The sequence below is a fragment of the Myotis yumanensis genome, unplaced genomic scaffold, assembly GCF_028538775.1.
Source record: "Myotis yumanensis isolate MYYU_CA2020_CCGP unplaced genomic scaffold, mMyoYum1.0.hap1 SCAF_4, whole genome shotgun sequence".
NCBI classification, from domain to species: Eukaryota; Metazoa; Chordata; class Mammalia; order Chiroptera; family Vespertilionidae; genus Myotis; species Myotis yumanensis.
This window is the reverse complement of record NW_027223755.1, coordinates 81,564,866-81,582,568: the sequence shown is the minus strand read 5'-3', so window position 1 is coordinate 81,582,568 and position 17,703 is coordinate 81,564,866. Positions and strand designations below refer to the sequence as shown.

General features: G+C 44.6%; 1 protein-coding gene across 3 annotated transcripts in view; it reads right to left on the bottom strand.

Annotated features, from left to right (window-relative positions):
- HIP1 (huntingtin interacting protein 1) overlaps positions 1 to 17,703 on the bottom strand; it is a 137,704-nt gene that overhangs the window by 25,599 nt on the left and 94,402 nt on the right. For all 3 annotated transcript variants that reach the window (XM_070412762.1, XM_070412764.1, XM_070412763.1), the window contains exons 5-9: positions 10,868 to 10,948; positions 8,749 to 8,825; positions 8,211 to 8,272; positions 3,081 to 3,221; positions 367 to 424 (exon numbers count right to left, since the gene is read on the bottom strand). In XM_070412762.1, the coding sequence (XP_070268863.1) occupies positions 367 to 424; positions 3,081 to 3,221; positions 8,211 to 8,272; positions 8,749 to 8,825; positions 10,868 to 10,948 (419 nt within the window). The remainder of the gene's footprint in view (positions 1 to 366; positions 425 to 3,080; positions 3,222 to 8,210; positions 8,273 to 8,748; positions 8,826 to 10,867; positions 10,949 to 17,703) is intronic.

Here is a 17,703-nt window from a genome sequence, read left to right as displayed (position 1 = left end):
AATTCTTTTTCTTCACTTTATTGCTTTAAAATACCCTCATTCCTCAATTATTTTATTTATTTATTTTTTAAAAATATATTTTATTGATTTTTTACAGAGAGGAAGGAAGAGGGATAGAGAGTTAGAAACATCGATGAGAGAGTAACATCTATCAGTTGCCTCCTGCACACCCCCTTCTGGGGATATGCCCGCAACCAAGGTACATGCCCTTGACCGGAATCGAACCTGGGACCTTTGAGTCCGCAGGCCGACGCTCTATCCACTGAGCCAAACCGGTTACGGTATCCTCAATTATTTTAAAGCAAATGCTCTTGTATGGATTGACTCTATGCACTCTTTTGATTCGCCTTCATTTCCATCACTTACTTTGTGAACTGCTCCATGAAACGGTCCCGATGGCCTTGCAGGGTGTCAGCCGGGAGACCTGGGAGAAATTGTAAGAGTGAGAAGGATGAGGAGGACCAGCAGGCAGGTCAAGCCACAGGGGACCATCTCTCCTGGGGCTTGTGGCCAACCCTGCCGGTGGGCATTCCTGGCCTAGAGCTGCCCCAGGACGGGTATGCAAGGAGGCTCCATAGGACCAACAAGGAGTCTGGGTGCTTATCCTGAAAATCTTTCCTTCTGTTCACTCCTAAAGAGCAAGCCATGCTGGACACAGTGGACTGGAAGCTGTGTCCCTGACCATGGAAGAAGCAAGTGGTGACGTGGCCAAGCAGCAGAATGACCACAGCTGGCCCCAGAGAGAGGGGGATGAGGGTTCTTCCCAGAGGTGTTTGCACTGGGTACCCTGGATGAAGGCCAGTGTAGACATTAGTCTGGAAGAAACCCATAGGGCCTGCCTGAGAGGATGCCTGTCAGAAGAAAGACCATGGACTGAGACTCGGAAGATTAGGCCCAGTGCCCACTTGGTTCTGCTAACTCTGTGATATGGGACAAGCTGCAGCCTCCTCCTGAGTGGGTTTTCTCTACAGTCCTTTCGCCTCACAGGATGTGTGATTCTGTGTATTTCAGTTATAGAGCACAACTCAGCCTTTTATTTTTTTTTGTTTTATTTTTAAAATTTAAATCTTATTGACTAGGTCAGTGGTCGGCAAACTCATTAGTCAACAGAGCCAAATATCAACAGTACAACGATTGAAATTTCTTTTGAGAGCCAAATTTTTAAAACTCAAACTATATAGGTAGGTACATTGTTATTAACTTAATTAGGGTACTCCTAAGGCTTAGGAAGAGCCACACTCAAGGGGCCAAAGAGCCGCATGTGGCTCGCGAGCCGCAGTTTGCCGACCACGGGACTAGGTGGTCTATTCATTTGGTATAAAGAGGTAGTACATGTATAAGGTCTGATAATCCAAAATGGAAGAAGTATAGAGTGGGTGGCAACGGCACTTTACCTTGGTGATCTGTCTCCCAGAACCCCAGTCCAGTCACGAGAAAAGTGTCGGACTCAAATCGAGGGACATGCTACAAGATATCTGACCAGGACTCCTCAAAACTGTCAGCGTCATCAAAAACAAGGAAAGTCTAAGAAACTGTCACAGCCGAGAGGGGACTAAGGAGCCGTGACTGAATGGGACCATGGGCAGAAAAATGACATTAGGTAAAAACTATGGAAACCTGAAGGAAGTATGGACTTCAGTGAACAGTAATGTATCAATGTCAGTTCATTAGTTGTGACAAATATATCATACTAATCTAAGATGTTGACAATAGAGAAAACTGGGTTGGGAGTATATGGAATTCTGAACTACCTGCAACTTTTCTGTAGATCTAAACTATTCTAAAATAAAATTTTATTTTTAGAAAAGTATATACTGTACGGAGTGTCTCTCACTCTTTTCCCATGCCACCGAGTTCCCGGAGGCCATCCAGGAGGGTCTTGTTTATTGCTTTGCCTTTAATGAAGGCCTTTAAACCCAAATACTTAATTACCTGTCTCTTCTCATAACTCACCACTTTATAAGAAAGTGGGGATGTTCTAGTGCAGCGGTCGCCAACCGGTGGTCCGCGGGGTCTGAAAGGTTGGCGACCGCTGTTCTAGTGGGAAACTGGGTCCCATAGCATCTTAGAAACAATGACAAGTTCATCTATATTCAGAGCTTCTGAGTAACTGCCCGCTTTCTCTTGGAATTTAGTCCAATCTCTGCTCCCTGCAGACATGCCCATCTGCTCCAAAGCCCTTCTAATCCTTGAACATCGAATTCCAACCTCCCTTCCACCAAAACCTCCTGGATTCATCAGAGTAATGCTGGCTCCCTGTCCTAAGTAACCAGACCTGTTCCTTGTCAGTGACCACAGTTCCAGAGCGCCCCTTGTCCGAGAATTCTAAAATACACCTTGCTAGGACCATTTATGTCTTGATTTTTCTTGGTTTCCATCACCCACACCTTCTGCATGTGTATACCCCTCACTACGGCCACCTTGGTGTGTGGCCCAGGCTACCCCCACATCACATTCATCGTTTTAAACCAAAGGCACATGAAGGTATAAGAACTTCTGCAGGACCCATAATCTCAAAAATCGATTCTGCAAAAGCATCCCAAGGATCTGTGGCTAGGTCAGGATCAGCACTCCATTTACTTGAGCGGCTGTTTTATATTTTATATTTCTCTCTAAAGTTCCATTTGTACAAAGAGACTGTGTTGATGAACACTTTGAAAACCACTGCCTTTGCTGCTTTCGGTGGTTTTCAAAGTGTTCATCAACACAGTCTCTTTGTACAAATGGAATTTTAGAGAGAAATATAAAATTTTTATATTTCTCTCTAATAGTCTAGGAGCCAGGTCTGTCATCATTTGTGTGGTTCACAGAATACATGACATGCATGGATGGAGAGGAGGTAAAGCCAGGGATGGAGGGAGAGGACCATCCTGGGACACCACTGTGGCAAGCCAGGTGCTTCGCTGGGCACACCAAAGCTTGCACCCTGCTCTGCCCAAGCTGGCTGGGAGCCCCACGGCTGTTTGGAACAGAGGCTGAAAGCTCAGGCCACTGAGGAGCTGCATTTCTGCAGGAACAGCCTCAGGCTGAGCTCCTCCTTCCAGCCAGAAGCTCAGAGAAGATCTGGCCAGTGTACTCACAGGAGTGGAGTTTGAAGAGAAGCTTGACAGTGTAATCATAGAGGTGACTGCAGTCCAATATGACCTGGATCAGCGGGGCGAGGCGGCACTGCCCAGCTGTCGTCACGGATACAGAGCGGGACATGTCCAGGGAGTTGAACACTGGAAAATAAAAGAGGGGGAGAGGCAGTGGAGCTAGGAAACTACAGGTGACTTTCTCAAAGGGCAGAAGGCAGGGGTCTCACATACACTGAGGACCTATTCTGGGCATACACTATCGTATTTAATGCACTTACACCCTACACAGTTTCTACAAGATAATTAAAAGTACCCTGGTACACAGAGGAGGGAACTGACAGTAAGTGACTTGAAAATGGTCCCAAAGCCAAGAACTGATTTTAGAAAAAAACAAACTGGTTTTGCTGAGAGGTGATGAGTTAAAAGATAGTGCCTGTGTGGCCAGCAATGGCCGGACCAAAGCCTGTGCTCCCATAAGCCGAGGTGCTCGTGCCATGAACAGGTGAGCTCTGCTCTTCTGTGCACATCCCTGTGGAAGCCAGGAAAGAAGGGATTTACCCAGAGCCTGGTGGAGCACCTCAATGAGGGGGATCCCTCCTAGAGGAGCTTCGTGGCCTCTGGCCCAGGCTGATCAGAGAGACTGACACCTCATTTTCCAGTTTCTGATTTAATGGTAATGAGGAGACGGAATGCCTCAGCTCTCTGGGACATCAGAACTTTAGGACTGAAGGCGTTGCTGAGATAGCCAATCCAGCCCTTCCTCTCACGCATGAACAGTCTGATGGTAGCCCTGATCCCGAGAAGCAGCCAATCTGGTGGTGGCAATAGTTAGTTAACATGTGGGGAACATATCAAACATGGGTCAGAACATGAGGAAGGGAATAAGTCAGCCTTGGGTTCCTGGTGGCTTGCCACAGGGTTGTTGGGACAGCAAAAGGGGGGATGTGCCAGAGCCTTGAGTGATGACTGGAGAGCCTGCAAGAACCCAGGCCAGGCACTGGGAGGAGGATGGCCATCAGGATCAAAGGCTGATGAGGTCGTTGGAGCAGGTCAACAGAAGTACTGCCCTGCATTCTCCCAAGCTCCAGAGAGAAAGTTGCTCCCTCAGTGTCTTGCTCCCAAGACCCCTCCACATTAACCCCCTGCACTTGCTCCTAAACCAAGCAACGAGATGCCTGGTTGTCGACCCTCAGCACAAACCAGTGGCCTGGGCCCATGTCCTGTCTGCAGTGGCTGCCCACCACCTTCAGAACTACACACATGGCTGGCAACAAAAGACCTTCTCTGCAGTCCCTCAGTGAGTGGGGCTGCCCGGGGGAAAACCCAGAGCTGCTGTGCCTGGCCTGCCCGACTGTACTAATCCCTGTTAACTGGCTTGGTCTGGCAGCTGGGAAAAAACCCCAAACGGTTCTAATTAAAAGGCAGCTTTTCTTGACACAAATTAAAAGCAGCTGTCACTGCAAGGCGGCCATCCCCAATTCTTCTGGCTTGCTTAGGCTCCACTCTGGCAGGGAATTACAGAGTGCTCCACCTCCAGGCCTAACGCTGCTTTCTAGGAATGCCCCTTGGCATCCAGGAACATCTAGACTCGCAATGTGACCATGGACACGTTACTCAACCTCTCGTGCCAACAGATGATTTTCTATAAAATGCAGATGGTTCTAATAGCACATACTTCATAGAGGTCTTGTAAGAATTAAATGAAAATGTTGTGGAAAGTGTGTAGTACTGGGCAGTGGTTCTAAACTTTGGCTTTGAGATTGATTAGAATCATCTGGGGAAATTTAAAAACTACTAATGTCTGCCTGCAACTCCCCCACACCCTCATTCTGTTTTATGGGTCTGGAGTAGGACTGGGCACCAGTAGGTTTCAAAAGCTCCCCAGGTGATTCTACTATGCAGCCAGTCAAAAGCTGTATTTTCTAGCTCAGTGGTTCTCAAACTGTAGCAAGCATTAGAATCACCCGGTAACACTGGCCAGTTGAATTCTGTGATGATGGAAGTGTTCCAAATATGCCGTCCAATATGCTAGCCACACGTGGCTACCGAGTGCCTGAAATATGCCTAGTGCAACTGAGGACCTGACTTTTTAAAAAAAATATAGTTTTATTGATTTCAGAGAGGAAGGGAGAGGGAGAGAGAGATAGAAACATCAGTGATGAGAGAGAATCATTGATCAGCTGCCTCCTGCACACCCCACACTGGAGATCGAGCCCGAAACCTGGGCATGTGCCCTGACTGGAATCAAACCGTGACCTCCAGGTTCATAGGTCGACCCTCAACCACTGAGCCATGCTGGCCGGGTAGGACCTCACTTTTTAATGTTATTTAATTATAATTAATTTTATTTTTTAAAATATATTTTATTAATTTTTACAGAGAGAAAAGGAGAGGGATAGAGAGCCAGAAACATTGATGAGAGAGAAACATCGATCAGCTGCCTCCTGCACACTTCCTACTGGGTATGTGCCTGCAACCAAGGTACATGGCCTTGACCAGAATCAAACCTGGGACCCTTGGGTCTGCAGGCTGAAGCTCTATCCACTGAGCCAAACGGGTCAGGGCTAATTGTAATTAACTTAGTCACACGTGGCTAGTGGTTGCCATACTGGACAGTGCAGACCGGGGGCCTTGTTAGGACACTACTTGCTGGGTCTCAGTCCCAGATCCACTGTGTCGGGTGGGACCTGAGCATGTGCTTTTCCAACAAGTTTTTTAGGTGATGCTAACGGTGCTGGTCCAGGGATCATAGTTTGAGAACCACTCTAAGTGCTCAAAATAAACGTTAACTGTAACTGGTCCATCTCCCAGAGCTGAAAGCCAGGGGCATCCTCCTGAGGGTACCGTTGGAACCTCACGAAGTCACAGACCAGGACTTAAAAGCTGGAGAACTTCCTCCGACACCACCTTCATGGCTTTTGTGTCACACAGCAGGTGACCAGGGACAGGGAAGGCAGCAGGGGAGACAGGCAGGAGAGGGCTCTTGATTCCAAATGAGGGCTCTTTCAGGGACGAGAAGGCCTCCAACATTTACCTCGGAAAGGTTGTGCCGACTCGGGTAGCTCTCCTCTAGAAAACTCTAAGTAGCTAATCACCTGATAAGCCCAGAGCATTCAGCCAGATGCTGTCACCATGTTATGAACTCTGTTCACCTGCTGTTTCTTCACTGCTGCTCATCTAAGGCGAGCATCCTTGAACTTTGCTGTTGAGCGCTTGCTCTAGACCAGGCACTGGGCTAGAACAGAGATGAGTAGGGCACGGTTCCTGATTCTGAGGAGAAGCTCAGCATCTAGTGGTGATAATACAAGTGAACAATGCAGATAAGAGCAGCCAGGTGTCATGGGAGGTGGGAGCAGGCTGGCCACCTGGGGTGCGGCATTTGCCTGCACCACTTACTCATCCTCCCAGCCTCGTCACATCCTGGCGGGTGTTACCACTCCTTCGCTTACTCTAACTCCAACCGTTTGCCAGTGACTGGAAGGGACAGCCCCAAAGGCTGAAACATTTGCCTTGTTTTCCCCACCCACGACTGCAGTGGCGGGCAGACTGAGAAGAAGGCCAGAGCTCCTGGAAGAGAGCCTGGGTCAGCTCAGTGGCAACTTCTAGGCTGACTCTTCCAAGGATGACAATCCGTAGAATATCACTCATACCTGCTTTCAATTAAGCACATTCCAAAGCTGAATGTCAATGAATTCTGACTTATCCACCCAGGTCCTTCCTGCCCAGAGCGCAATAACTGAAAGTCAGCCCCAACGATGTGTAGTTGTTTGTATACATTTATGCAAAGATTTCTAATGCATTAAAAAAAAAATTCGCCTCTACGCCATTTCTCCTACCTTACTGGGAATGCCTTACAGCAGGGACTGGATTTTGTTTCATTTTTACTCCTCTATTGACTTCTGTGGAAGACTCTGCTCAAACAGGTTGCTAGTAGGCCCAGTGCCTTATTTCTTCCACAAACCATAGTTTCCATCTGTTTCGGGTGTTCCTCTGACCACATCTTGCACTGAACTGATTAGTCAAAGTATCAAGGAGTTTGCTGCCCTGGCACAGGCCTGGCACAGCTGGAATTAACCGGCCAGTTGTAATTATTTGCTACATAGATGAACATACTGCAAAAAGCTGCAACTTAGGGTGAGAGTTTCTGTCATTCATGAGAACCAAAGCCCCAGGAGTGGCCTACGTGCCCAAACGCTGAGGTCGCCAAGCTTGTGCACACATACTTGTGCTTTCACAGAGCTGGACACTTGTCACAGAACATCCTGAATCTCAGAAAACTGGCTCTTCCATTCCCCAGCGACAGAAGGGAGAGCCATGCTGGGAAGTGTAGGGATGAGAGCACACAGGAGACAAGGGAACCAGTTGCTTCCCTCTCAAGTCTTGGCAGGAAGTGTTAGGGGCTGACAGCCTAGAGCAGTGATGGCGAACCTTTTGAGCTCGGCGTGTCAGCATTTTGAAAAACCCTAACTTAACTCTGGTGCCGTGTCACATATAGAAATTTTTTGATATTTGCAACCATAGTAAAACAAAGACGTATATTTTTGATATTTATTTTATATATTTAAATGCCATTTAACAAAGAAAAATCAACCAAAAAAAAGAGTTTGCGTGTCACCTCTGACACGCATGTCATAGGTTCGCCATCACTGGCCTAGAGGCACCAGAACTCTCAGCAGGAGGGAGCCCCCAGCGCTCCCCCACCAGGGGATTAGGACTTCTCATGTGGCCTTCGGTAACAACCCAACTCAGCCTGGCTACCGACCAAACAGCAGACAGCAGCCCTTCTGACAGAAATTGAGCCTGAGTGCCAGCCTGGCTGAGCAGCAGACAGGGCTGGCCAAGGACCAGCCAATGTTGGGGCCATAGTCCATGGGCTGTCAAAGAGGTCAGACCCGTCTTTGGGCTCTTGGAGGCCTGGACTTCAGGGGTGAAGCCAGTGAGCTGGGGAGTGTGGTCATCCTGCTCAGATCTGAAATCACCGACTCTGAAAATGCCCCAGAGCTCAGCCCCTCTGTGCACGAGGGACGGAGAGCCTGAGTCTCCATGTTCCTGAGCCTGTGCTGTGCAGCTCGTAGGGAGAGGTGGACAAGCCTGGCCGGTCCAAGATGGGGCAGATGGGAGGGAGAGACTCACCAGTTTGGAAGAGGTTAAGTTCACACTCCAGGTAGTCGAACATCTCCACTGTTAGCTGAAAACTAGACCCAAGAAGAAAGAGAGCTGATGCTCCCAAAGTGAGCACTTAACCTGCCCCCCCCCCCCCCCCCCCCCCGCACCACACACACTCTGTGCTGCTGCTTCCAACCCCAATGTGCATATGCAGGCGCGCACACACACACACACACACACACACACACACCGCTCCAGTTCTTAGCTCCCACCTAAGTGGGGATTGAGGCCATCTGAAGAACAAGCAGGGTGAATTCAATAGTGACAGTGGCAAAGGGAGAGGGCAGGTACCACACTGGGTTGGGAGGGTGGAGGGGACCAGAGGATAGAACTGAAGTGTGAGACAACCTGGAAGGGTTCTGGATAAGGCATCAGCAGTAAGTGGCCCCAAGGCCTTCAGTCCCCACCCCAGCCCCAGCCTCTACCATCAGGGCCTCTGGGAAGTGAGAGATTCCCCAAAAGCTCTCTTCCCCACTGGGTCCAGAGCACGAGGACAGCCACTTACAAGTTGTTAACATCACTCTCTCCAGCCTCGTCCAGCTGCCGGTCACTCATCTGAAGGTTGCCTGGGAACCTGGGATTCTGGAAGGGAAACAGAGAAAGGAAGTCAGAACATGACACCTCAGAAGCTCTCTACATAGCCTTAGCCGGTGTTTCTCAGTGGTTAGAGCATTGGCCCGCACACTGAAGGGTCACGAGTTCGATTTCTGGCCCAGTTAAGGTGCTTGCAACCAATCAATGTATCTCTCTCACATCAATGTCTATCTGTCTATCTCTCTTTCCACTCCCTCCTGCCCTCCCTTCCACTCTATCTAAAAAATAAAAATCAATGGAAAAAATATCCTCCAGTGAGGATTAACAATAAAATAAAATAAAATGCCCTTCTACCTTATTCTCTTGGGAAACTTCACCAGGCTGTGAGGAAGTCCTGACTAGCTCTGAGCCTCCAGGAAGAGAGCTGGCAGGCCAGCCCCCCACTGTCGCACTCCAACCAGCATCTGACTGCAACTACATGAGACCTGTGGCTAGAACTGCCCCACCAGGCTCTTCCAGAACTTCTGACCAACAGAAAGTGTGAGACAGTAAAGGACTGTTGTTGGTGCAAGACACTAAGTTTGGGGTGTTGTGTTGTGCAGCACAGACAACTGTACACCCTACGACTGAGCTCAGGTGTCACACTGCCTCTGAGAAGCTACCTGGTTCAATCTAAACCAGAGAGCCTCTATGTCAGTGGTTCTCAACCTTCTGGCCCTTTAAACACAGTTCCTCATGTTGTGACCCAACCATAAAATTATTTTCGTTGCTACTTCATAACTGTAATGTTGCTACTGTTATGAATCATAATGTAAATATCTGATATGCAGGATGGTCTTAGGCGACCCCTGTGAAAGGGTCGTTCGACCGCAAAGGGGTTGCGGCCCACAGGTTGAGAACCGCTGTTCTATGTGCTTTTGTACCACCTCCTGCTTCTCTCAGGTCTCATCCTGACTGCAGTCTACTAGTATCTTCTCTCCCTCTATCACTTCTCTCCCAACCAAACTACGACTCCCAGAAGCAGGACCAACGTCTATTCACCTTTCTCTCTTCAGAGCCTACGAGCTCTGGCCCTTGGCAGGCACTCAATGAGAGCTGAGGGGAGGTAAGGGTGGCCACTGACCCGCACAGGCTGTAGTGTCATATGGGCCTGGGTTCAAATCTCCACCTCCCCACTGAGAAGCTACGTGACTCAGGCAAGGGACTCAACCACTCTCTGAGTTTCATTTTCCTAGGATGTAATAATAGCTACTTTGTAGGGTTGCTGTGAGGATTAGGTGATGTACAGAAAAGGTTTAATAGACTAGGATGGATTCAATGAATCAAAGCTACCCTTTAAGTTAATAAAAGATAATGGAGATAAAAGACACTAAAGGTGTTATTTTTTTCTTAACGGTCCTTCCTTCTCCACTTGTATTGCCAGCTCCCTAATTCAGGTGGTTTCTTCCCGCCTGGCATGCCATCCCACCACCCAATGCACCACACCCACCCTTCAAGGTCCACATCAAGCCCCCTTCCTTCATGGTGCCCTTTCAAACACCGTAATCCTCAGGCATTTCAAAACATCTCTGCATTTTTCCCCGGGCACAGACACATGTAACTGCTTCGCACTCTACACGGGTGCTTAAGGACATAAGCCTCTCCCCAGCGAATCTGCAAATGCCGAAGAGCACTCTTTTTACTTATTCTTACCTGCCATTTGGTACCAAGCACACAGCTTTACATGCATTAGGTACATAAGAAATACTGACTAAAGTTATAGAAGGTTCTGTGTGAAAACTCGCTACATAAATGGAAGGAATGATTCTTATTAACAGTAAAGTCAGTGCTTCTAAAATATTTTCATAAGGCAACCTACTGGATAGGGTTCCTCCTCCTATTTCCAAAATGGTGCAGAAGACACGGGCCATATCCCAGGCCCTGACCATGGCTGTCCTATAAAATGTTTCCTCTCACACAGCTGGGAGGTGGTATAAATACTCCCTGAGCCAGGCTGTCTTATTACTGGGAAGACCTGACAATTAAGGTCATCGAGGTACTGAGGAGACAGGGGGAGGGGAAAGAGAGCAGAACTGTCAGCAAAGACTCACTTTGGTGTGGTATTCCATCTTCGTTCTCAGCAGTTTGAGGTAGATGCTGCAAAGCTGTCCATACCCCTCACTCAGGTGGCCCTTTCAGGAAGAGGAGAGACAGTAGGGTGTTAACACTAAGAACAGTTGAGTTGAAAGACCTACAGCCAGGACTTCATTTTTAAAAATATATATTTTTTCTGATTATGAAAATAACAAATGTCCATTGTTAACAATTTGGAAAATATAGGGAAGTACATATGTGAACATCAGATATAATCATGGCTAATGCTTTGGGGTACAAAATGTTACTTATTTTCTTTTTTCCAATTCAAATAGACTTTATTTTCAAAGTAGCTTTAGCTTCACAGCAAATTAAACAGAATGTATAGAGATTTCCTATATACCCCTTGCACACACACAACCTCCCCAATTGTCAACATCCCACACCAGAGTGGGACATTTGTTACAATTGATGAACTTATATTAACACATCATTATCATCAAAAATAAATTTGGCATTAGGGTTCACTCTTTTTTTCCCTTTCTTTATTGATTAAGGTATTACATATGTATCCTTATCCCCCCACCCCACCCCCTCCCACTCCCCTGCTCATGCCCTCAACCCCCTGGTGTCTGTGTCCATTGGTTAGGCTTATATGCATGCATACAAGTCCTTTGGTTGATCTCTCCCCCTTACCCCCACCCTCCTCTACCTTCCCTCTGAGGTTTGACGGTCTGATCGATGCTTCTCTGTCTCTGGATCTGTTTTTGTTCATCAGTTTGTTGTTCATTACATTCCACAAATGAGTGAGATCATGTGATATTTATCTTTCTCTGACTGGCTTATTTCACTTAGCATAATGCTCTCCAGGTCCATCCATGCTGTTGCAAATGGTAGGAGTTCCTTCCTTTTTTATAGCAGTGTAGTATTCCATTGTTTTTTAATCCATTCGTCTGCTGATGGGCACTTAGGCTGTTTCCAAATCTTAGCTACTGTAAATTGTGCTGCTATGAACATAGGGGTGCACATATCCTTTCTGATTGGTGTTTCTAGTTTCTTGGGAAATATTCCTAGAAGTGGGATCACTGGGTCAAATGGGAGTTCCATTTTTAGTTTTTTGAGGCAACTCCATAGGGTTCACTCTTGATATTGTACATCCTATAGGTTTTGGCAAATGTATAATGACATGTATTACTATTATAATGTCATACAGAGAAGTTTTACAGCCCTAAAAATCCTCTGTGCTCAACCTTTATTTTAAAATATAAAATGAAATCAATTTGCCTTTTTAATATACTGCAATTTTTTTCTATCTTCTTAAATTTTTTTCTGTAACATTATTTTTAGTGACTGCCCAGTACATTATAAGTATGTACTATATAATTTATCAAACCAACTCCCTACTGTTCATTCTTACAGTATAATCTTGTGTACAAACATGAGGACTTTTCTGGATAAATTCTGTACAAGGGCTTCTTATTTAAGAATTTTAAGTCTCCTAGTCTTAGTAATCACAGTCTGGCTATGGGCTATTTCTTTCCTTCTGTCTCTCTAAGCACAGGAGAGGAAACACCTCCTCCAGAGGGACTCCAACAGATTAAGGTCATCTACAGTATTAGACATGGGGTGGGGATTTTAAGTGAAACCAATTCTAGCAGGTGAAGAACAAGCATTCCCATAAAGTCTGCCCACGCAGTCATGTCCTGGGTGCTTGGGAGGAGGCTAGGATTAGCAGAGTAATGCTGGGAACTCCTAGTTATATATAAAATGTCCCCACATCCACAAAGAACCCTTCAACTGAGTAGCTGTGGCTTTTACATGAGTTTTGACTTTTGTTTTCTTCTAATTGCATCTATATCCTCTAGAGTAGAGAAACCCTGTTGAAACAGGCCTTAAAGGGCACCAAAGGGAATTGAATAATCAGATGTAAATTCTACAGATGAGTGTTTCATAATTTTCTATGAAAATTAACCTGATTAATTTTTACACTATACTTATTTATTATAGAAAAATAGGAAAATACTGAAAAGAAGCAAAAGTATTCTCACCACCAAAGACAACTATCCTTCACATGAAAATGCACAGGATCAAAAAGTAAAAGATGAATGAATGGATCACAGATTCAGTGTAAAACACAAAACTATAAAAATCCTAAAAGGGCCAAAACCGGTTTGGCTCAGTGGATAGAGCGTCGGCCTGCGGACTGAAGGGTCCCAGGTTCGATTCCAGTCAAGGGCATGTACCTGGGTTGCGGGCACATCCCCGGTGGGAGATGTGCGGGAGGCAGCTGGTCGATGTTTCTCTCTCATCGATGTTTCTAACTCTCTATCTCTCTCCCTTCCTCTCTGTAAAAAAATCAATAAAATATATTAAAAAAAAAAAAATCCTAAAAGGGCCCTAACCGGTTTGGCTCAGTGGATAGAGCATCGGCCTGCAGACTAAAGGGTCCCAGGTTTGATTCCGGTCAAGGGCATGTACCTTGGTTGCGGGCACATCCCCAGTGGGGAGTGTGCAGGAGGCAGCTAAATCGATGTTTCTCTCCCATCGATGTTTCTAACTCTCTATCCCTCTTCCTTCCTCTCTGTAAAAAAATCAATAAAATATATTTTTTAAAAAATCCTAAAAGATAACACAGGAGAAAAACCTAGTGACCTTGAGTATGGTGATGACATCTTAGACACAACACCAAAGATACCATCTGTTAAAAAATTAATTTATAAGCTGAATTTCATTAAAATTAAAAACTTTTGCTCTACAAAGGACAACATCAAGGGAATGAACAGATAAGCCATAGACTGGAGAGAAATATTTGCAAAAGACACACCTGATAAAGGACTACTGTCCAAAATATACAAAAAAAACCCCCCCAAAAAAAACCACCCCCACACACAAAAAACCCTCTTAAACCTCAGTAAGAAAACAAACAGCCCAATTTAAAAATGGGCCAAAAAAAAAATACAGATGGCAAATAAGCATATAAAAAGATGCTCCACATCACATGTCACCAGGGAAATGCAATTTAAAATGAGATACCACTACACACCTGTTAGAATGGCCAAAATCCAGAACATTGGCAACACCAGGTGCTAGTAAGGATGTGGAGCAATAGGAACCCTCCTGCATTGCTGGTGGGATGCAAAATGGTACAGCCACTTTGGAAGACAGTTTGGCAGTTTCTAACAGAACGAAGCATGCTCTTACCATAGGACTCAGTAGTGGTGCTCCTTGGTTTTCACCCAAAGGAGCTGAAAACTTATTTCCACTCAAAACCTACCTATGGGTGGTTATAGCAGCTTTATTCATAATTGGCCCAAATTGGAGGCAACCAAGAAGTCCTTCAGTAGATGAACAGATAAATCAATTGTCATGTATCCTGACAATGGAATATTATTAAGGGTAAAAAAAGAAATGAGCTATCATGCCACGAAAAGGCGTGGAAGAAACTTAAATCTATATTGTCAAGTGTAAAAAGCCAATCTGAAAAGGCTACATACTATATGATTCCAACTGTATGACATTCGAGAAAAAGCACTGAGACAATAAAAAGATCAGTGGTTGCCTGGGGTTGTGGGCGGGGGACAGGGAGGGATGAATAGGTGGAATATAGATTTTTAACTCAGTGAAAATATTCTGTATGATACCACAACGATGGATATATGTCATTACACATTTGTCCAAGCCCAAAGAATATACAACACCACGAGTGAACTATAATGTAAACTATGAGCTTTGGGTGATTATGATGTGTCAATGTAATCAATGCACCACTCTGGTGGGGGATTTTGATATAGGAGAGGCTATGTGTGCTGGGGGTGGCAAGGCGTATATGGGAAATCTTTGTATTTTCTTGTCAATTTTGCTGTGAACCTAAAACTGCTGTAAAAAAGTCTTAATTAAAAGAAAAGTAAAAGATGTTTCTAATTTCAGAAACTCTTAGGCAAATGAGAGAAATAGACTACCTAGGGAAAAAGACCTAAAGGAATTCTATTTTGGATAACAAGGCAGGCTAGCTACCTGGGTTGACCTTCCCACTGAAAACTGACAATACTGGGAAGATGTTTAAAATTTTTTGAAGGTATTACTGAATTAACAAGAGTAAGGAATCCATAGGCCAGGGACTGAGTAAACACAGATTCTTAGAGAGTAAATGGATTACTGGGTTAATAGAGTTGGGGGGAGAGGGGACTTTGCCAGAGCAGGTGAACTTGAGCTTTGATTTCCTGGGCCTCAAGGGCCAGGTGGTAAACAGAAGGCAGGGCTCTGCCCAAGTTGAAGAGTCTACAGAAGAGCCAAAAGGCTGCCTCCTTTGTTCAGGGGAACTAAGGGCAAATCGGTAACCACACATTTCCATGCTCCTGCACTGAAGGAGTCCTCCATGTGGACTACAAAGAAATTCGGCCGCCTCACACCACTGTTGTGATCAGAAGGAGGAAAAACTGCTGCTGAGAACTGGGCTCATGAGCTAATACTCAAGAGGCTCTGCCTAGAAGTCACAAAACCTTGAGAACTTAAGAGTGGTCCACAGAAGCAAATGCCAATTCTCTCTAGAGGAACCTACAGACTCCAAAGACTTCCCACAAAGAAAATTCCAAGGAAAATGAGAAGCTCACAGTAAGAAATAACTGAACGCAGAAAGAAATTACATACTATGAGCAAAATTCACAAAAAAACAACAGATGCCAGAAACAGATCTCTTAAGGGCTTTAGATAATGGAAATATTAAAAATGATTTATGAAATCACTATGTCTAATATGTCTAAATAAATAAGAGACTGTTTCAAAATATATGCAGGGCCAATCAGATTAAAGCCGGCTGAAGAGGGAACAAGTAAACTGAAAGCCAGATTTAATGAAATTATCCAGAATGAAGTGTAGAGGCAAAGAGGTAGAAATAGTGGCTTAAATGAAATAGTGGTTTAAAGTGAGATGGGGGATAAAGTGAGAAAGTCTAACATGCTCTAACCAAAGTCTCAAGGAAAAGACTGAATGTATAGCAAAGGCAATATTTGAAGAGACAATGAGAATTTTTCATACCTGATGAAAGATACTAGCCAAACAGCTTAAAAAGTCCAAAGAACCACACATGGACATGTACTAATACCTTTAAAATGGGCGGATAAAAAAAGACAGATTAGCTTCAAAAAGACAACAATGAGTCTGACAGCAGACTTCATGAAAATGATGAAAGCCAGAAGTCAGTGGAAGGATATCCTGAATAATATCTTCCATGTGATGATATAAAATAACGGTCATACAAAAATTCTAAACCCAGAGAAAGTATGTTCCATGAATGAGGGTGAAATAAAGACATTCTCAAACAAGTAAAAATGGTTGTTGGCCAAAACCAAACTTTTACTAAAGGAAGTTCTAAAGGGAATAATTTAGACAGAAAGAAAGTGATCTCAGATAAAAGATAAGATGTAAGAAGAAACTAGGAACACAGAATAAAATACCTGATAGGGTTTAAAAAGAAACAAATAACTAAGATTAATATATATGACAATAACATACAAGTTGAGGTGTGAATGGAGTTAAAATACTCTGAGGTCATTGTATTATACAGGAAACAGATAAAGATATGAATTTTAGACCTTGATAAAGTAAACATGCATTTTATAAACATTAGATAACATACCAAAAAACAACACATAAAAACAGATGTTTTTTAATCTCCCAACTAGCAATTAGAGAAAAATGGAATGAGAAAAAATAATCAATCCAACTGAAGACAAGGTGGGAGAAATAGAAACAGGCCAGATGGAACAAACGGCACAGAATAAGGCTGAAATATAAATCTAAACACATCATGTATTATAATAAATGTAAATGGAGCAACTGCACAGTTAAGAGACAAAGACTGCCATCTTTAATAAACCAACAAGGAAATCCAACTAATTGCTATTTCCAAGGGATATTTTTAAAACATAAGAATGTGGAAAAGTCGAAAGTGAAAGGATAGAAAAGGGCATGCCAGGCAATTTCTAACAAAAAGGAAAAAGGCCCAAACCCTACGTGTTTAGGGATACAACGGAAAGCTCCCAGCATCCAGCTGGAAGTTTGGGGGACAACTCTCAGCTTTGTTCAGTCGAACTAGCCTATGACTAGGAAAAGCAGCTTCCCTGTCTGGGCCTGTAGTTATTCATCTGTAATGGGTAGAGCGGACTACACAATTGCTAACATTTTGTGAGTGCAGACAGGTACAGGTAAGAATTTAAAGGGGAGAGCTAAAGTAGTGGTTCTCAACCAGTGGAGGCAAAGGAACACATCAGGACCAACCTGGGAGATTCTTCAAAATGCAGATTACCCCCTCTCCATACACATACTCTTTGGATATAAGAATCTATTTTTAAAAATCAATAAAGAAATATATTAAAAAAAAAAGAATCTAGTGGAATTCTGATGCGTGCATAAAAACACTCTTTTCAATTGATTCTGATATTGTCAGCTACCTCCTCCCTCTTCCTGAGAATCCCTAGGCAGAAAAGAAAAGGCACTGGCATTGCCCTCACTGGTTTGGCTCAGTGGATTGAGTGTCAGCCTGCGGATCCAAAGGTCCCAAGTTCGATTCCGGTCAAGGGCACATGCCTGGGTTGCAGGCTCGGTCCAACGTGCAGGAGGCAGCCAATCAATGATTCCCTCTGATCACTGATGTTTTTATCTCTCTCTTCCTCTCCCTTCCTCTCTGAAATAAATAAAAATATATTTAAAAAAAAGAAAAGGCACTGGCATTAAGAAGTGGGAATGCTAGTCCTCAATGTATTGTGACCCCAATAGGACCAGTAAAAACAAAGAGGTGAGAACTGTGGCAATGTCACTGCTGGGGGGTCCCAATGCCTGGGGAATGTTGTGACAT